This window comes from Hydra viridissima, unplaced genomic scaffold (assembly GCF_058129835.1).
Source record: "Hydra viridissima isolate aposymbiotic clone 2 unplaced genomic scaffold, HvirCarnegie_v1 scaffold_12, whole genome shotgun sequence".
In the NCBI taxonomy this organism is placed as follows: Eukaryota; Metazoa; Cnidaria; class Hydrozoa; order Anthoathecata; family Hydridae; genus Hydra; species Hydra viridissima.
Window position 1 is genome coordinate 7,645,969 of NW_028324311.1, and position 21,292 is coordinate 7,667,260.

General features: G+C 30.9%; 1 protein-coding gene and 1 pseudogene across 1 annotated transcript; both read right to left on the reverse strand.

Moving 5' to 3' along the window:
* Nucleotides 1-1,846: 1,846 nt before the first annotated feature.
* LOC149881055 (uncharacterized) lies at nucleotides 1,847-5,920 on the reverse strand (annotated as a pseudogene).
* A 9,502-nt stretch (nucleotides 5,921-15,422) lies between these two features.
* LOC145194436 (hatching enzyme 1.2-like) lies at nucleotides 15,423-18,251 on the reverse strand. The gene is made up of 9 exons (XM_090069621.1): nucleotides 18,077-18,251; nucleotides 17,822-17,962; nucleotides 17,412-17,529; nucleotides 16,636-16,736; nucleotides 16,471-16,542; nucleotides 16,156-16,237; nucleotides 15,934-16,079; nucleotides 15,691-15,834; nucleotides 15,423-15,601 (listed from the first exon to the last, which is right to left on the reverse strand). The coding sequence occupies exons 1-9, from the start codon at nucleotides 18,147-18,149 to the stop codon at nucleotides 15,576-15,578; spliced, it is 903 nt and encodes a 300-aa protein (XP_089925747.1). The 5' UTR covers nucleotides 18,150-18,251; the 3' UTR covers nucleotides 15,423-15,575.
* Nucleotides 18,252-21,292: the final 3,041 nt, after the last annotated feature.

Genomic DNA, 21,292 nt, shown 5'->3' on the forward strand with positions numbered 1-21,292 from the left:
GAGCTGATCAAGTTACAAATTGCAAAATGTTAATAATCAGTTTATTTTCAATTGTTCTCTTCATTCAGCTAAAAGCATTATTGAATTGTTAACCCGAGTTAAGGCAATGAGTACATTTCCAAATCTTTCTAATAAAAAAGAAAAAGAAAAAACCAAAAGAAAAAGGGATTTAGGAGAATTTATAATTTTAATAAATTTTTTCACTTATCAAAACTTAAACCTGTTGCATCAAGCTTCAAAAAAATAAATTAAACATCTTATTGAACGAAACTTTAAATAAAATCTTTATTCTAACTTATACAAGACATCAAGGGTTTCCAAGAATTGCTAGATAATATAGTAGCTAAGAACTTTCATGATAACCCCTTAAATACTGGCATATGTTAAATACTGGCATAACTACTTAGGGGAGAAACGGGTAACGGCGGACCCTTAACGTGTAACTGAAACTTAAAGGGCTATTTAATCTTAAGTACCACAAAAACATTCGTTTAACTAGGGTTAGGACTATTGTAATTGTAATTGTAAAAATTAAATACAATTACACATTACAATACAATATTATTGTATTGTAATATTACAGAAACAATAAAAAAAATTTATTTTGGTATTGTATTGCTGTGATGAAAAACAATTACAATAAGTATTGTATTGTTTTTTTTCTAACAATACAACAAAATTCAAGAACTATTGTATTGTATTGTTTTAATGAAATAAAATTACAATAATTATTGTATTGTTTTGATGAAAACAATTACAATAACTATTGTAGTGTATTACTTTACATTATAGCAGAAAAGATGACGTATTTTAACGTATTTATATTCATCTCTGACGAACTTACTATTATTTTTGCTATTTTTTTTTTATTTACGGATTTGCAACATATTGGAAATTTTATTTTTTACATATTTAGATTTCGCATCACTTATCTTGTTATGTATTTCTATGCTCTAAATGGCCGCAAAATATTGCCTGTCTGATGATAACCTTACTATTATGAAAAATAACTTTCATAAATTATTTTATTCAGCCCTTTTTATTTTTTCCTCTTGATTTTAATACTGCAAAGGAACTTAAAATATATACGAAAATTAACTTTAGTAACACAAACAGTTAAACATAATATTCTTCTTAAATATAAATGTTAATGTCTTGAAATGTTGAAGAACCAACATAAAAAAATTAATGATGACGAAACGAAGAGCCAAAAGGAGATTTTTCTTGATGCGTTTAAGGCCTGAAAATAAAACAAAATGTTAACCGTACTATTTTTAACAATATCTTCATATTCATTATTTTTCCAAATACCTCATACTTTTTCTTACAAAGATTTTAATTGCTAAAAGTTATACTGGAATGAGTTGTGTTTATAAGATTTTGGTATAAGAATAAGACTATTAGATGTTTAAATATTTCCAACGAATAAATACCTGCACCGTAAAGTTGCCTTTGTTTGAATTCAGGGTGATGTGTAATCATCATTATCATCAAAACTCTGACTTGAACCACTGGAGACCTGATTAAGTTGATCTTCATCATCTTCTAAATCAATCTCTTCAAATTGGCTATGAGATGCATTGCGCTTAACTGAAGTTGAGGTTCTGCTCGAGGAGGCAGCAGACACGGAACTGTTCATGATCAGACTTAGATGGACCTTCAAGTTGACCTGAATAACATTATTTCAGCATTTTTACTCTTCTTGATACTTTGTATCAAAATATGATATTTCCTAACAGTTTTAGTCAGTTAAATTAAAAGTTAGCATTTTGACAGTTTTATAATTTATTTATTTTTAATTAAATTTTTTTAATTTAAATTTTTCAAATTAAAGTAAAATCAAAAATCAAGTTGAAAGAATTAAAAAAGATAAATTTGTTACAGCAACCAACAAACCCTCTAACAAACTGCATTTACCTGATTAAAGTTGTAAATCCCACTGAATTATGACTTTGCTGCTGTTTTGATGTATATACACCAGACGAGCCACATTAGTTGGGTCCAAACGACTTCGTAGTAGAGTTACAATATTTTGTGCCTCTGAGAAAACTTGTTTTGATGCTGCAGAAGATGCTAGGACGGAGAGCACAGCACGAGCAGCTGTAGACAAAAGTGGAAATCAAAATTCATTTTGTTTCCACCAGCAAAGGACATCAGTATCTTTTGGCATTTTGACTTTTGAAAAAGCTTCCCACTCCATTAAAATAAGAGGTTTCTCTTCAGCTCCAACCATTGGTCTGTTGCTTTTTCTTCATCTCTGCAGGCTTCATAAAGGGGATCGTTTTTACGGGAAACCATCTAAAAAACCTCTGGGCGTGTTGCAGAGGTCCATTCTTCGTAGGAAGAATGTTCATTGATAATTTCTCGTTTGACCTTTTCGAATAATGCCAGGGAGAATCGACGTAGAACCACACCACGGTAACGTGAATCTAAAAAGTTGGCTTCAGCAAAAGCTTTCTCATCGCAGCCATGATTCTTAAACTTTTCTTCATCTTAGACAAAACAGCTGCACAGTAGTTCTTCACATCTTCTGTGTTTTCTTCTGTCATGCTGTCAGAGAAGATTTTGTGCAAGTTGAACACTACGGGAATGACTTCATGAATTGATGGCTTGTCTTCAACAGACAAGGTGTTGATTGCGCCTTTAAGCCTTTTCATCAAGGGCAAAACTTTCTGCCAGATTTCAAAAATGGATTCATCAGGAATTTCTCTCCACCAGGTATTCTGCTTGACAGGGAATTCATTTTTCTTTCCTTTTCTTTGTATGTACAAAAGAATAGGCTTCGCATCTAAAATTGACTTCAAGCAAAAAACATACTATTCCAGCGTGTCTTGACTAAGCTTTGAATTTTATGGAGTGGTCCTTTAAACAAATTTTTTTGTTTCAAGTGCGCTGCAGTGGCCTCCATTTGACCTGCAATCATAAAACTAACCTTTTTACTGCATTTGATTAAGAACCTTTCAAAAATTAAAATTTTCTTTTGACTTAGGCAACTCAGAAAGTTTAACTTGTCACGCTTTTATATTGACACGCTTTAACATTGCCTGGACACGGACTGTGTCAATTCTTCCGCGGAAGAATTATTTATTACGTAATAAAAAACCATGACTATAAAACAATAAAAAACCTAATTTGTACTAGTCGACTGGAAAGAATTAGGCAGTCTAAAATTAAAGTTAAAATACAATTTTAGACTTATCAAAGTTTATAATTTTAGTTAATTAAACGTTTATTGTGTAAATACTAAGTAGTTAGCAATTTAACATAAAAAATTTTTTGAATCGGGTAAAATCGGTTGTACCCGAGAATGAACCACAAAATATTTTAGAAGATTTTAGTTAATAATATATTATATAAATTACAACTAATATAATTAATGAAATTCTATATAAGTTTTGGTATACTCTTTTTACAATACAAGACTTTACTTATAAATAGTTTTATTAGAAATTTCCCGAATTTTAAATTGCTAATTCAGGATAATTTCGTAGCAATAAGGTTTTTAGTTTCCGCTCATTGTGGTATTTCATTGGTATTATTACGTAAGGCATACGTTCGCAAATGTTCTTTTGATAATTAATCCGTACCAAATAAAAAGAGTGTAGTTTTTAATTTATTTTGTTTGCAGACAAAAAGCCGCAGAAATTTAATTTTTGATCTTTTTGACTACGTTGGTAATGCTATGGTGGTTCTCAGTTCTTCAGGAAAAGCTAGTAGCTAAAGCATTTGAACAACATCCAGCAATTGTTAATTGTGTTTGTACATTAATGTCATGTTCTGGAAGGTGTATTGAAAATTGCGATTGCAGGTGTTGGAGCTATGTTGGCTGGAAAGACGTTTCCACACAGTATTAGAGTATTACGTATGATCGTGGAAGAACTAATTTCACTTTTGTTCTCTAAAGACATAAGTGATTTTGATTCTTTAAATATTCATCCGAAAAAAAACAGCAAGTAATAGTAGAGCATCAAAACATTGCATCGACTGTTTAATAAAGCCAGTTTTCATTGTGTTATCCCAGTAGGCACGGGACCTAAAGAAGATGTCTTTTGAACGTTGAAAAGACGTCCAAATCGTTCAAAAGATTTTAAAAGGTGTCTTTTTTACGTTCTGTATCCACTGGAAATATTTATACGCGCCGAACGCGAAAGTAACTGGACTTTGCATTTGTGGGCAATTTGACGAGCATTCTGTAGTTTATTGGGCCGGGTGAATAAAAATGAGCAATTGCTTTTACTCAGTAATTGGTCAGCTTTACGTGAATAAAAACTTCAACAACTTTTCTTAAGTTTTTATTCACGTAAAATTGAGCAATTACTGAGTAAAAGCAATTGCTCATTTTTATTCACCCGGCCAATTATTGTAAAATATTCTGTAATTTTTAAACTTAAAGAAAACTATTCACTTCATTTTTATTATCTATTTTACCTATATCAGGACGTATTTTATGTTGAATCGCTGTCTTAGGTCTGCCGAACCCCTTTGATTTGCAGAAAAATGATGATTTCCTTTTTTTTGATCCCGTTAACTTTGATTTTCAATATTTAAATTTGCCCAATGTACCATTCTGGCACCCCTTCCCCCTCCCATTATGTTTCAGTAAAATAGAATCAATCATTAAATATTAGTTGTACCCTATTTCCAGGTTACAAGGGTATATATTCGGCAACTAGACTATTAAAACATTAAGTTTTGACAATAAAATGATTTTTTTTATTACAATAACAATATATTGTTATAGTATGACAAAGACGAATTACAATACAATATTTATTGTTATTGTAGTGGGTCATTACAATACATTTTTTTTTCAGATATTGTTATTGTTTTATAAAGATGAATTGCAATACAATATTTATTGTTATTGTAGTTGGTCATTACAATACATTTTTTTTTCAGATATTGTTATTGTTTTATAAAGATGAATTGCAATACAATATTTATTGTTATTGTATTACAGAATTACAATAGTTGTAAATCACAAGTATTGTTATTGTTTCTAAATTAAGTTAATACAATAACAATAACTATTGTTACTGTTATTGTTTTAATTACAATTACAATAGTCCTAACCCTACGTTTAACAAAGCTGTGGCATGTGAAATATTGTTTAGTACCATCAGAAGAACTACGTCATCATCATATTTGATTTTCTTATTCTCTACCTAACTTTTATTTATACTTTTTTTATAAATTTGTGATCAAATTTAATTTACAATACTTACTAAAAAATTTTTTTTTTGCCATTCATTAAATATTTTTACTGAAACAGTTATTTGTAAATGAGGTATGGTCGGGTTGTACTGGACATGTGTTTGGAAGGTAGCTCCAGACAACTTTTCACAATGAAAATATACACACTTTTCACGTAAAGAGAATTTGCAACTTTTCACCTAAAGAAATTAATGGAGTGATGAAGTATGATTTTATAAGTGAAGGATTTATGTTTATGCCTGGGGCTACATTCAACTTGAATATTGTGTTTCGTCATTAGGGCTGTCCAGAAATTATTACACAACCCAGAACATAGCCTAGTGAAGTTTTTCCCATTATACTATCAATGCTTTATTGAAAAACATTTTTTACAGATTTATTTAAAGTCTTCTAGGGGTTGCTCAAAGCTCTTGAACATTTTAAGTAAATTTTAACAGAAAATGTACAAAAACGCTATGTTATTTTTAGTAAAACTGTCGAAAAATGTTGAAATTGATCAATTTAAGTTATTGATTAATTAAGTTATGGATGCCAATTGATAAGTTGATGATTATTTAAGTTATTGTGAGTATTTTTTTAAAAATTTTACACAATTTTAACCCAATTTTGACCCAAATTTGACCCAAATCAAACAAATTGTATGTCATTTTCTAAAACACATAGGAAATAATGTTTTTGTTATAATAGTTATTTATTTTACCTGCATGCTATGATTGGGTACATACAATTTTGCATTTTTGTTTAGAAAAAATAGAAAATGTTGACTAGGAGTGGAAAAGAATTAAAAGTGACAAACCCAATTATACCGTCTTCGCCATTACCTTCGAGTGTTCCCGCAACTCCGTCATCTTCAAAATCTACCACTAGAACTAGTACAAATTTTTGGTTGATTGGTCAGCCATGTTCATCAATTACAGGAGCAAAGTTACCTACACGCAGACAGGTGATGAAGTATGTTTTATATCTGAGACATGATCCTGATAGCGTTGGTAACAGTGTTAAGAATGAAGAAATTTCTTACATCGCTGCAGACAGTGTTGCAGATTTTTGGCACATGGCTCGCATCAAAACCAAAGTAAGACAAAACTGTATGTTTGATGTTCTTGGATTATGGAATGAATGGACCAGTTTAAAAAAAAATAGAAGTCGTGCCACCGACCCTGGTAACAAACGAGAAAACTTCATCTCAGAGCTTGATATGCTTTTCGACATTGGTGCTCCAGATGCAATTGATGACATAAGAAAATCTAGACTTCTATCTCAGAAACACAAAGATGATAACATTGCGTTTTATCTTGATCAGAAACATGAAAGAAATTCTAGTATGAATGGCCAGGATAAAATTTTTGAAGCAAAGGCTTTACAGTTTCTGATCAGAATTGAACAGCAGCAACAACGACAAGAAAAAGAAACAGAAAGACTAGAGAAAAGAGCAGCTGCAGAGCTAGAAGGAAATGAATTTTTTGAAGAGTCCGAGGATGATGCACAAGTTGGTTGTACGGAAATTGATCCGGATTTTGAGCTAGATCACATTATTGAAAAAATAGAGTTTCAAGAATTTGTTACACTTCAAGTTCCCAGAAAAATTAAGGAATGTGACGAGTTAACGACAGCAGCCGATCGGTTAAAGTTGTCCGACAATCAAACTACAATGATAGTTTCAGCTATAATAAAAGCAGCGGGTGGCAATCTAGACGACTTCGATGTATCCCGTTCAACTACGCGTCGAAAGCGAATGTCAAACAGACAGCACATTGCAGAAAACATAATGGAGAAAATAAAGGAAAAACCACCTCAATTTGCTGCCATGCACTGGGATGGAAAGTTACTGCAGGACTCTCTTGGTGATAAGTTTGAACGTCTAGCAATTCTTCTGTCAGGTTCACCAGAATTTTCATCGGGAAAATTGCTGGGTGTGCCACAACTAGGAGATTCTAAAAGACAAACTCAAGCTGATGCCTCATATGATCTCTTAGAAGCATGGGGATTAAAAGAATCAGTTGTCACTTTGGTATTTGATACTACAGCAAGCAACAGTGGGGTCCATAAGGGTGCAGCTAAACTTACCGAAGAACTTGTTGATAAAAAGCCATTTTATCTTGCTTGTCGTCACCATATCCTTGAACTTGTAGCTAGCGCTGTTTGGAAATCACTGTTTGGTGAAATCAGAGCACCAGAAAACAAAATGTTTGCTACCTTCAAAGAGGCATGGTCAGGTCTCGATAAGCAATCACCTATCCAGTTGCTGAAAATTGAAAATCCATGGTTGTTGGAAGTTAAAGAACGAGTCATTGAAAATTTAAAAATGCTGCTCAATAGCAAGGAATCATCTGTATTTCCTCGGGATGACTACCGAGAGTGCGCAGAAAATAATCTTATTGTTCTGGGTGAAACACCACCTCGTGGTACCCATTTCCTCAAACCTGGAGCCATACATCAGGCTCGTTGGATGGCTTGCAACATATATGCTGGGAAGATGTTCATGTTTTCAAAAGCAATGAAATACGACAAGGAAACTGTGATTAAACTGGAACGTATAAACAGATTCTTGGCTCTTTTTTACACCTCAGCATGGATGCAAGCCAGTATTGGAGCCGATGCTCCCGTAAATGACATGATGGATTTCCGCAATGTAGACAGAGAAATTGCAGATGTTGTGGTAGCCAAACTAAACAACCATCGATTGTACCTCACTGAAGAAGTTGTTCCTTTTTCTTTATTTAGTCATCATCCTAAAATGAGTGACCATGTTAAGCAAGAAATAGCAAACAAATTTTGGACAATAGCAGTGCCTGAAAACTTCCGAATGGGTAAACCAATCTTCAGACAAATCAAACGCAACACAACATTGAAGAGTCTGTTAGGACCACAACTGTTGTTCCAGAATCTCAACATCAGAAGAGATTGGCTTGCTAAACCAGTGAATCAATGGGCAGCAGATGAAGACTTCCAAGTTGCTGAAAAGTTTGTTCGAACAGTAAAAGTTGTCAACGATGCTGCCGAACGAGGCGTCAAACTAATCTCAGATTTTGCAACAATAATAACAACAAATGAACAACAGAGAGCATGGCTATTGCAAGGTGTGGAACAACATCGGAAGCTGTTTCCAAGTTTTGACAAAAAAACACTAAACATTTGAAAGTAATAACTTGAACTTACTAACTTGAAGTGACAATTTCGACATTTTTCCTCATTTTAGACATTAAAAACTATGAAAATATTGAATTATTTTCCAGAAATATATGTAGAAAATAAACAAACATGCACAAGTTGTGCATCATATTACTACTATATAAAAAATAACAATTTCCATAATTACTTTAATAAATTTAATTGAGTAAGACCAAGTAAGAACAAAAGTAAGATAGCGTTTTAATACATTTTCTGTTATATTTTAGTTAAAATGTTCAAGAGCTTTGAGCAACCCCTAGAAGACTTAAAATAAATCTGTAAAAAATGTTTTTCAATAAAGAATTGATAGTATAATGGGAAAAACTTCACTAGGCTATGTTCTGGGTTGTGTAATAATTTCTGGACAGCCCTATTCGTCATTTTTTTAATTTACTTAGTTAACTTTATTTAGAAAGCGGCATTCACTAATAAACAACAAAATTTCAAGCTCACGGTTTTTCAATTTGTTTTTAATTAGTAAATGGCTAACCAAATAATATCCCAATCTTGTCGAACAGAAAACTGAATAGGGATTTTTTTAAAGAAAAAAGTAAGATCAAAAACTGTTAAAAACATAATTCTTACAATTTTGGACACAGATTTCGTTACATTTGACAAAGATTAAACTTAATGTTTCGCATATTTATGAATTTTATAGTCCCCCTACCCTGAATCTGAAAAAATTCCCATAATCCTGAGGGATTTGGCAAAAAAATAGTGTTAAAATTATTAAAACCATAGATTATTATCAATGGGATGTTTGTGTGGCACTATCTAATTTAAATTATGAATAAAATATGTGCCCATTGGTAAAAAAAAAAAAAAATTGAAATTATGTATAAAGATTGTGTTCCGGGCTACCCTCTAATTTTGAAAGTTTTTGATTTTCTTGTAAAATTTATTTTAAGTTTTGTAATTTTGTTAAGTACAATATGATTGTTTATTTGTTTTTAATTCAATAAATGCTTCTACTTTCATCAAAATGTTTTTTTTCACTTTATCTTCCGTTTGCATATAGGTAATATCTCTATTGTTCTTAAGTGTCCGGGGGTACCCACCTCTCCTCTATAACTAGACTCTAAATGCTCCCTAAAAATCTATGATCTGGTTCCGACAAATCACGGGGATTCCCCATTATATTTTCGAAATCTTTAAAAAGTTTTTGTTGATCATATCAAATTATATTGATTGTTGCAATCAAATGAGGTTAACGGTATATTTATCACACTTTTCTGCAAAAAATATATATCAAGTTTTAATTAAAAAGATGTAAAAAAAAAAAAAAAAAGCAAATCCTTTCACAGCGCATCCAAAGACTTAAGATTAACTCAAATCTTCAGAGAAAAGGAAAGAAACTCTACGAGAAACTTCTTAAGCATAAAGCAAAACAAAACAAAGTGGATCCTTTTCCACTCCTCAACAAAAAAACGTTTTTTACCTAATAATTTACCTAAACTTTATATTGATGAAGTAGAAATAAAAAAAGATTCCGCTTTAAAGTTCCTAGGTATTTATCTTGACGAAAATATGACATGGAAAACTTATATTAATTATATATCAACTAAAGTTGCAAAAAGTATTGGAATCCTCTATAAGGCCAAAAATTATTTAAATAAAAATAATTAAAAACAACTATACTACTCATTTATTCATAGCTATATAAGCTATGCAAATATTGCCTGGGGAAGTACAGGTAAAAGTAAGTTGCAACGTCTTTACCCCCATCACAAACATGCAATGCGAGTAATATATTTTTTAAATCGTTTTTCAAACACAAAATCTTTATTCAAAGATATGAATGTATTAAACGTTTATGAACTAAACTTGTATAATACTTTATGTTTTACGTTTTGTTGTGTGAACAACCATTTATTAAATGTTTTTAAAGATCTATTTACCTTTAAAGTAAAGAATAAATATAGTTTGCGAAATAAAAACTATTTAAAAGAACCCTTTTGTCAAACAAAGCTTAAACAGTTTTGTAAAGATTATCGAGCACCTTATCTCTGGAATAAAATTGTCCAGCCTAATTTAAATTCATCTATCTCTTTTCCTGTTTTTAAAAATAAGTTAAAGAATATTATTTTTTCAACGGATAATATATTGAAATATTTTTGAGATGCTATTCTAACTATTTTTCAAATCTTTTGAATAATATTTTGTTATAAACTGTATTATATGGTCTAAAAGTTATATTGTAATTATATTGTAATTTTTTATATGGTTCTGGCGACAAGATCAATATGATCTTCTTCCAGATTCTAAGTTTATATATTTATATTACATGTAAATCACGACATGTAAATAATGTAAACTAAAATAAAAAAAAAAAAAAAAAAAAAAAATGACCTACAAAAACTGTAAAAACCCGTTTAAAAGAATAAAAAATTACTCAAAAAAGCCACATTATTAAAATTGATTGAATAAAATAAAAGTAATTCAATAAAACATGGATAAAAAATGAAAATATCAAGTAACACATGAAAATATGGAATGAAACATGAAAACACGTCATCAGAGGATTTCTTTTTAATGAATGGTCAGCTTTGTTACATTATGCACAAACATAGCTTCAAAGTTCCTTTAAGATCTTCGTCTTTTTTATATCTCAAACCATTTGATACTTTTATGGACAAATCTACTCTAACTACTAACTGCCCCAGGAAGACTGCTGAGGAGTCAATTGTCTGGTATTATAGACCCATATCTGTACTTTCTTATTTTTCAAAGTTGTTACAGCGTGTAATTTAGGGCTTAATAATGACGCTTCTATAAATAAAAGGTGTTTCAATAATTTGTACAAACCTTTATTTTAAGTAATAAATTTTTTTTTATCTTTATGAATATGAACACATTAAATTTCTTTGTCTTTATGAATATGAACACTGAGGAGCATATCGCTCTAATAGCTGAACCTCAATCCATTTTTTTTGGTCATGTTTCTCTATCAACTGCATCATCTGCAAATATCAATGACGCTATTATAAATTTTTTCGACGAAAACAAAACGTTACTTGATAATGTGTTAGCTTTTGGCGCTGATGGAACTACGTAAATGCTGGCGTGAACAAAGGTGTAATATGATTAATGGAACTGCATTTGGGGCGTCCAATTCAATGGTTAGTGTGAATGTTCCATTTTAATGAACTACCATTGAGGCATTTAGTATTGCATTTAGATGGCACCACTTCTGGACCTACTGAATTCAGTGGCAACATTTGGAAAGCACCAGCAAGTGTTACAAATTGTCAATTGTAAAATTTGATACAAGGCAGAATAACTTACTGGATGTTTTCCATGAGGTTTTGACGAATAATATTAGCAAAGATCAACATTAACTTTATAGAATGTGCAAAGCAATAGAATTAGATGACAGAAAGGTGACAGAAAGACTTGCAAAAAAAGAACCTGGCCCATTGGTTCATTCTCAATTGGCTGGCAACAGCAAACCGAATCTTTCGTTTATATGTTGGAACCACTCTTCCATCTACGGAGCTTGTGATACTTACTGATTACATTATTCGAGTATATGCTCTAGTGTGGTTCTTTATAAAGTTGAAGTCTCAATGCTACATGTGAGCAAAACATTTGTGGCACCTAATTCAGTTCTCCCGTTTTCTTTCTGAAAGTGATCGACTTATAGTTGATAAATGTATTCAGAGAAACCCGTTTTTCAGTCATCCAGAAAATATCTTAGCATCAATGTTGGTTGATGATCGATAGAAGTTAGAGAACTGGGAGCCAGAAGAGTTAAACTTGCAAGGCAGTCCCCTGTTGTTCCTTGTTGCGAATTCTACAAAAGTAAGGAAATTCGAAAAACTTCTCTTCTAAACGTTGATGCAGTCGATTGCCATAACCTTGTTTGTTGGGAAGAACTTCCAAGGACCTTTCAACAACCTTCCATTTACTTCCACTGACCTTCCACCAACTTCCACCGACTTTTGAAAGATTTAAGTAATAATTTAATCAAAAATGTAAAAATTAAAAAATACAAAATGTGCAAAAAATTGATACCAGATGACTTCCCACGCCAAATTTCAGAGTGCAGAAAGACATGTTAAATTAGTTACAGAAGCAGCAATATCAGCATGCAGCAGTATCGTTTGGAGAGAAGAGACGGATATGTAAGAGCAAAAATTTTATCTAGAAAGTATATTCCGCATTTTTGTTCAAAAAAAATTAGATATGTAGGATTACCGACTCAATATGATTGACAAATTTGCTTAACTCAAAGCTTAACTTATTTGCAATGATCTCAAAACACCTTTACAAAGTTATGCCATTGCTGAAGTTACTGCAAAGTCCTATGGTACAAAGTTATTCTATGGCTGAAGGTAAACTAACCTCATAGGAATTATATGTGTACCCAGGATGGTACTCCGCCTCGTACTACAAAAAAAGTGCAGAAAGTTCGCAACAACAATTTCGCAGATTTTTGGTCAGCCACATCGACAACTGACAACACATCGACAAAATGTAAAACAGCGCCACTTTATAAAACGTTTTTTTTTCGATAAAACGTATATTTTCGATAAAATGTTTCTTTTCGATAAAACGTTTCTTTTCGAAACTTTTTTTTTTAGTTTAGGAGTCCTTTTCAAATCCGTATTTTTCATACAAAATTGACAAGTGGCAAAAAATTTTTTTTTTTTTTAATTAGAAACTATACTTATACCTAACATTAATTTTCCTGAACTTCATTTTTTCTGCAAATCACTCTAATCTATACTATTCTCATAAGATGTGAAAATCTTTAAAATAGTCATCGAATATTTAGTCAAGGTAACTAAGTGGTTTAAAAGTAACAAACTTTCATTAAACGCAGACAAGTTAAATAAACATTGTTCCTTAAATCTACTAAAGTTGATGATGTAGAGCTCTTACTTACCGAATTTCATAATCAATAAAACTGCTGTTTAAAAGCTAACATCCATGAATTTCTCTGAAGTGTTACTGAACTCTTTCCCAGTAATCTCATATCAAAACATCGGAAAACAAAATCTTGAAAAATATTCCCTTAAGATCTTTAAGGTTTGTTAATTTACTTAGGTGTTTTCTTTTGCTTCTGATTGAGAGAGGTAAGGGGAACAAACGTGACGTTTGGTGCTTTATAGCAGCCGATTTTTGAGTAATAGCTGCACATTTTTGTAAAGTTTTTATAAAGCCCGCAATTCTTTGGTTGATTTTTGAAATGAATAATGTTGTTTTTTTTTGGTGAGTAATTTTGAATCTGCTGTCTGTTAATGAGTTTTTAAAGTTAAACATGGTGTCTTAATTATTTTAGTTTTTCAACTCAAAGATGAGTTATATATACCAAAGATGAGTTTAAAGAATATTTCGAATTGCTGACGCAAAAAGATGGCATCTCTGTTATCAGCTTTTTAAAAGCTGATTCACAACTCATTGAAAGTTTTAAAGATACTAAAAGAAAGTTTAGTTTTTAATTTTCTTTGTTTAAAGATTTTTAATAAAAGATTTTTTTTTTATGAATATTGTGGATAACCAACGATAACTCATTTTTATTTATTTATTTTTTTGTTCTACCGGACATCTCCATACAAGAGAACTTATGGTTAAAAGTTTCTTTTGCTTCCACACACTTTGCAAGTTTTAATTCTTTATTCGGTTTAATTGTATATTTTTTAAAACAATTTTTATATGTAAATGTTCTTGCTGCGCGTTTTCTGTCTGTAGCTGGATCAAGCGCACGCATTCACACCTAATGAGAATGAAGCCCTGATCAAAACTTCAGCAATAAATAAACTGTGATCAATAGGTTAGATGATCAGGCGCTTATTCTGTGAAATATTATTTTTTGCAAGTAAAGATCATATTAAAATTCATTCGATGGTTATTGACGTCTAGGAAACAGAAATCCGTTGGAGATAATTTCTGAAAAACATGTTTTTTTCTTTAATGATAACACTCGTGATTTGTACTTTTACAAATGGCTTGACAATTCAAAACAGTTTCACACGAAAGGCCGTAAAAAAAGTGTACGATAAAGTCTATGATACCGTAGTTTTAGATAAACATATGGAAAAAAGATACGACGAATTTCAACCAATAAACGAAATTCCCAACTCTGCAACTCAGAAAAAAATTTATTCCGCAGGAGTAAGTTCTGAAGTTCGAATGATGAAAAGACGCAGCGTTTTTAACCCATCCGACATAGAGGATTACAGTGAAGCTACAAAATTGAAGCATTTAGTCCACAATAGTAACCCAAGAAGATCTCGATCCTATCTTGGAGTCGACACAGTCACTCATAAAATTGGATATTCAATTTCCGAAAAACAAAAACGACAACAAAAACCCAAACTGAACATGTTTAATTGATCAAAGCCGTAAATTATTCAAAAAGCTGTTTTCTATCAAATTGTAACTTATTGACAAATATTTTTAACGCACCAATGCAACGCACAGGTATATAACACGCAAATGCAATACGCTGTTTTTATTATTACAGTGTAAATATACTTTTCTATATATACTGGAAATATTTATGCAATTTTTTGTATTTACAGTATTGTTATAATATGTTGACAAGTTTATTTTGGAAGTTAACTTTTTTGTATTCTAAAAGGTTGGCTGTTCACACCATGTATAAACGATCAATAAAATTTAATAAAGTTTATCTTAACAACTACAGGGAAAGGTTGGGGTAGGGTGGGCGTGAGGCGCTGGGATAATACTCTAGATGACTAAATAAAGGATTTTCTTTACATTTTCTATGATGAAGCTTTTGAAAAGTCTTTTCATAGAAATCAACACGGAAATTACTTAAAGGGTTGTTCTTTGAACTTCCAAAAGAGGAAGAAGGGGGGGGGTGTGTGTGTGTCAAGATAATGAATAATATACACTTCGGCAAATGCAAACTATGCATAAAAACTGCGCATGCTCTAAACATGAAACTTTTCTTTCCGAGAAAAATTACATTAATTTCTTAACAAAAATATATGGTAATTTTTTTTTTTTTTCTTTTTTTTTTTTTTTAGCTTTAATAAACATTTAAGAGATGACAAAATAGTCAGACAGTCAAACATGAAGTCTTGCATATATTAGAATTTTGTTTTGAAGTACATAATTAAGTATAATTACGTTTATTCACGCAACAAAAACTTTATCTTTTTACAAGTTTACGATTTTAATTTAACTTCAGTATGAATTCATCTGATATAAGATCAAGTTTATAATCCGCATTTTCCACATTTATCTAAAGAGAAAAGAAAAAGAAAAAAGAAATTTTTAAACTGTCAAACAGCATTTTAAAAATTTTGAAGTTATCATAAGTATCATGAGCACCTTTGCAAGATTTGCAACAAATCTCATGCATTCTCGCTCTTTGAAAAAGATCTGCTGATGTGCAAAAACCTTGGTTTGTCCAAAACCGACAGCTCAAGTCAATATCTTTGGTACATTCGCCTGGTACGGGCGTATTTGGGACAACTACAATAAATAACTTCATTAAGAATAAAGTATATGGTAGGAGAAATTTTTACGTGCTATTAACAGAAATAAATGAATTTAATTATGTTAAATATATACCTCCTGGGCAAGAATACATTTTGTTAATTTGCTTTACATCAATACTACTTAAGCCGAAAATCCTGCCGTAGTTATCGATGATTCTTTGCTTTGATGGATCTTTAGTGGTTATTGTTTTCACGTTTCGTTTTGCGAAAGCATTCGAACTAAATGATGGGAATTTACTAATTAGTTTGCGGTTTTAAAATTTTAACAGCCGCACATAGTTAATTTTTTACCTACCTATAATGCATCATTGAGAAGAGATCGTATTCAGTACCAAGAGAGTTAACGTTGTTTGAGATATCGAAAGCATACGCCCACGCTATTTAAAGGAACGTAATAAAATAAAAACTTTTTTTATTTTTCTTAAAGACTTAATCTGGATGATTTCATCAAAGAAAATTTAACTTGGATTACTTTTTATCAAAATTGTTTTAAAATGTTAACTTTTAAATTTCTTTCTTTCTTTTTTTTTTATTTTCGATTCTTTCTTTTGCTTTGTTAATGGTAGCTATAAAATAAAACATAATTAACAGTAGAATAAAAAGTACTTACGACCATCGATGTTGTTGTAATGGACGGTAACATATTGATCACGGTCCGGACGGCATTGCTCGTGTTCAAGACCTTTTAAGGTAATGTTCAGAAAGTGTTAGGAAAGTATTCCTTACATTTAGGGGACTCTTTCTCTATTACTATGAGAGATAAATATACTTTTACCTAAACTATGTCCAATCTCATGAAGAGCGGTTCCTTTGTCCAAACAGCCTTGACCAAGTGAAATTCGATTTTTATCCCACATTCCGACTGGCGAATTGCATCTTAAAAAAATTATTTTCATTTGCTAACTACACTGTTTTTGAATAAAGGTTCACATTTAGTTTGGATTTCCCATGAGTAATTAAAGAAACGTTTTTAAGACAAACTTAGATAACATTCTATCTCTACGGGTATATCTGTCAAACTCAAGTTATGGACATGCATAGATGACGGTTATGTCCGTCGAATACAGTTAATAGGTTAACGCATATCAATTAATGCACCTTTTCATATCTAAAATTAGATTTTAGGTATTCTGAGTTCTTTTCATTTACGAAATTTAAAAAATTGACGGTATCCCAAAAATAACAAAAATTTGTAACAAATTTAGTAACAAACATTGCTCAAACAAAAATTCCACGCTTCGAATCATCGAAAAAACTTCTTAAAAAACTTCTTAAAAAAACTTCATAAAAAACTTCTTAAAAAAACTTCATAAAAAACTTCTTAAAAAACTTCTTAAAAAAACTTCTTAAAAAAACTTCTTAAAAAACTTCTTAAAAAACTTCTTTCGTCGGATACGGGCAAAACTTTGGACTAAACCAAGTTTGAGAAAATAATTTTGTCAAATCGTTTTGAATATAATTTAAGAAAAAACATGATCTGAACTTGAATCGGATTTTGTTTCTAAATCTATTATTCTTTGGTGTTAAATTTTTCGCTAAAATATTTCTTACCCTTCGCCACTAAAGAAAGATAAATAGTTTTCTTCTCCTTTCCATGGGACGAATTTTAAACACGTGTACTTATGGTAATCCTCGATTGCCTCCTTCACTGCCTGTCTGCCTTGCTGTCCTGTGGAAATACTGACACATCAATAAAGCATTACTTATCTGTAAACATAATAATTAATACATAAAATTATTCAAAATGTAAATCTTGTCTTTAAAAATAACCATTTTTGTAACTTCTAACTTGAAAAGTTTTGCAAAAAAACATAGACACATTAAAAATATTCTTAATTTTTATACTTAATTCGCTTAGTATTTGGTTTATCATTTACACATTGGTCTTTTGAGAAACACAAGTTTATTTTTTTGAGAAACACATTTTTCAAAAACGAGATTAAATCCTCGAAATTTCTCACCTAAAGAGCTTTCAAAAGTATACGGTATTCTTCCGTTCGGCCATCGTCTATTTTTAATAGAACCAAACGGATTGCTCTTATTCTGAACGGCTTCCCATTGTTCAGGTGTCAATTGTATATCTCCTTGGTAAAGACCGATCGCTAAAGAAAATATTGCTTACAAAACTTGAGTTTTACATTTTTTATTTGGTAACAAACCATTTTACCCAAGTCTATTTTTAATAGCTTTCTCAACAGTAAAAATAAAGGACTTACTTTCCATAGGCTTGTTCCATCCTACCGATAGAGTAACAAGACTTGAACAGATAAAAACTGCCAATAGAGACATGATATTCCTTAAGTGATAAACCTAATTGAGCTTTATTTATAGCTGCATTTCATTTAATATTGTCATAACCTGCTTTTATACAAACATAAGAAACGCAATCGGTAAGCAACGTCTTGAAACCAATTTTTAAAATACTAATTGAGCACCTACACAAACAATCACCTGCGCAATTCAATAAAAATTGAAGAAATTTCACTTAAACACCAGCAACTAAATAAATAACACTTTTTTTAAAAAAGCAGGTTTGATTATTGATTTCCGTAAAGAGGAGACTTCTACTTCTTGACTTTAAATACTTTTCAATTATGTCTCAAAAAGTATAAAGCATTGTGCTGTTGAACTTGTTTGTTCAGCTGACAAATGAAAAGTTGAACACAAAAATTTAAGTAATAAGTAAACAAAAAAATATATTTTGGAAGAAATGTATTTTATTTTTGTTGAACCTTTGCTTCATCTTTTGTGAATCTGAAATTTTATATACACACGATGTCAAGAATTTGTCAAGAGGGCTTCTAATTAGGACTAAGTGACTTAACATTGTTTAAAAAACAACTTATGTTGTTTTCCTAACATACTTCGATTGACTGACTGATCATTTTCATGGAAAATTTACAAAGTAAAGTTTTTACCATAAATACAAACAAACAGATAGTAGCGGTTAATCACGGTTAATAACGGTTATTTGCAAAGTTTGGCTTAAAGCTTATGAGCCATTAAGTAAGTACAGGGTGTTTAAAAAGTAAGTACAGGGTGTTTGAAAAGTAAGTACAGGGTGTTTGAAAAGTAATGCACAATTTTAACATAAGCAAAAAGAAAAAAATAATCAAACTGCAGTAAAAATTATTTCAAAAACATAACTAAACTATTATAAATGTAGTTTATAATAGATGCTCGAAATGACCTCCATTTTCTTGCACAACAGTTTCCAAACGGGCCACCAAATTGTCGATGGCTGTAGTTGTTTTTTCTTGTAAATTGTTTGCTATTACTTGCTCAATGTAATTAATTAATTCTTCTTTAGACATATAATGAAGTTCTTTATATTTATTTTGCCATTGATTTAGAAATGGCATTCATCAGTCCACAATATAGAGAGTCCAAAAGTTTCTTGTTTTGAGGCAGCAGATTAGCAAAATGGAATCGAAGTGGTAAGTCTATTGCTTTCAACTCTTGTAGCATGGTGAACTTGTAAGAAAACATGTAAAGCTTTTTGCGGAGGATCAATGGATGTTTTAGTATCATCTGAAATTTGTTGAGTGGAGCAGCAAACTGTCTCCAAAACGATACGATGCAGTAGTTCCATCACAACTAGTGTTCGTTCTTATTCTATACATGGGTGACCTAATTTCTGTTGGTCGACAACACTGCCTGTTTCTTCTAATTTATCAACTAATCTTTTGATGCTCTGTGTGGTGAATGGGTCTTTTAATAAACCACGCGTTTGTTTAAACTTTCGTAGTGCTGCTGTTGCACTTTCACCCCACTTTCATAAAAGCATTTGATGATGAAAATTCTGCTTTCCGTAGAAATATTGTTGATGACTGCATTCTCAGAAATAACAATCTACAACAAAATATTCCTTCCATATGTATGTTTAAAAAAAAAAAATTTTAGAAATATCCTCATCGGCTAATTAGTAACAGACATATGAAATTGTGCGTTACTTATTGAACACCCTGTATTACTTTGTGTAAGAGATTTGTGTAAGAGATTGTTTATGTAGTTTTATGTAAGAGACAAAAATTAAGGAAGTTAAACAAAGAGCTTCATTTTCTGGCAAAAAAATCAGAAGCTGTAAAAAAAACTTCTAAACAAAAGATGTATAAACAACAATTGCAGTCCATAAAAGTGAGTGGAAGGTAGTTGAGATTTTAACATTTTTTCTACTTAAGAAATTAAAATATCTATTTAAATTTAGAAATATATAATGTAAGAAAAAACTAAATTATTTATTTTGAAGGTAAGAAGTAGCACAAAAAATGTTGTTTCTAGAAAAAAATGAAAAATGTGTTTCTGTATTAGTTATACAAAATAAAATGCAATTATTACCTCACACTAAAAATATCATTGTCAAAAAACCATGGTTGAATAATTGAAAGAAAGCTTTACAGAACTAACGTTCTATTTCCGCTCTAGGATTTAGTTATGCAGTCTTCTACTTATAACATTATTTAAGTTTAAAAGTTAAAGAACTCACTAAACGTCATTGACTTTAAACATTTATTTTAAAGATATTTAATTTATTTTTAATTTTGACCAAAGTTGGAGGTTTCTAAGGTAATTCAGTAGCTTATTTAAATATTAGAAATATTAAGAACTGCCCCCGAAAATTTATGTTTTATAATAAATTCATGTTATATCAAAAGAATACAGTTCTACAAATACCAAGCTCTCTTACTTTGGGGATTCAAAGGGTATTTTCTAAGCATTTGCTTCTCGTTATTTTTTTATTCGAGACGAGACGAGACAAGACAATAATAGCCAGGACAAAATTTTTAAATTCCGAGTCAAAATCATTGTCTGGATTTATAACTTTATTGCGGGACAATTTTTTCCTCTGTATCGTTATTTTTTTCCGAAACATTTCTCGTCTCGTTATGCTTTTCCCGTTTTATTTCGAGAAACGCCCAAACTTATGAAAACGGCCAGAATAAACATAAAAACTAAAATTTCTTTATCGATAGTATGGAATGGTGTAAAAGAGGAGGGTGAAGCTGGAAGTGTGTTAATCGGAAGCAATCAGGACGTCACCAAATTGCATTTGCTACGAAACCATAAGAATATCAACCACTAATAAAAGAAGTAATTTATTAACTGCCCCAGAAACAATAGGTCGTGTGAGTTTTTGAGAAGATGCAATATCTGCAACAAAAGTAGAAAAACTGATAAAAGCTGGGCACATAAAAACATGAACATAAAAACATGAATGATGAACTGTTAAAAACTAGAAAAGTGTTCTTTAGAATGACAAGACAAAATTCTATAATTTGGCAAGCAAAGAAGATTATTTGTTCGAAAAATAATCTTCTCTGTGATGCTAACATAATGGTTAAAGTTAGAAATTTAAGTTTCCAAAGGAATGGCATTTAATCATGCCACTCTTTAGGGAATTTGGATAATTGGAAAACAATTCATTTATCAAG

Coding starts and splice junctions, on each gene's coding strand:
- LOC145194436 (XM_090069621.1), bottom strand. CDS start 18,149: ATGTCTCTATTGGCAGTTTTTATCTGTTCAAGTCTTGTTACTCTATCG. Junction 17,530..17,821: donor TACTTTTGAAAGCTCTTTAG/GTGAGAAATTTC, acceptor GTATTTCCACAG/GACAGCAAGGCAGACAGGCA. Junction 15,835..15,933: donor AATGTATTCTTGCCCAGGAG/GTATATATTTAA, acceptor TATTTATTGTAG/TTGTCCCAAATACGCCCGTA.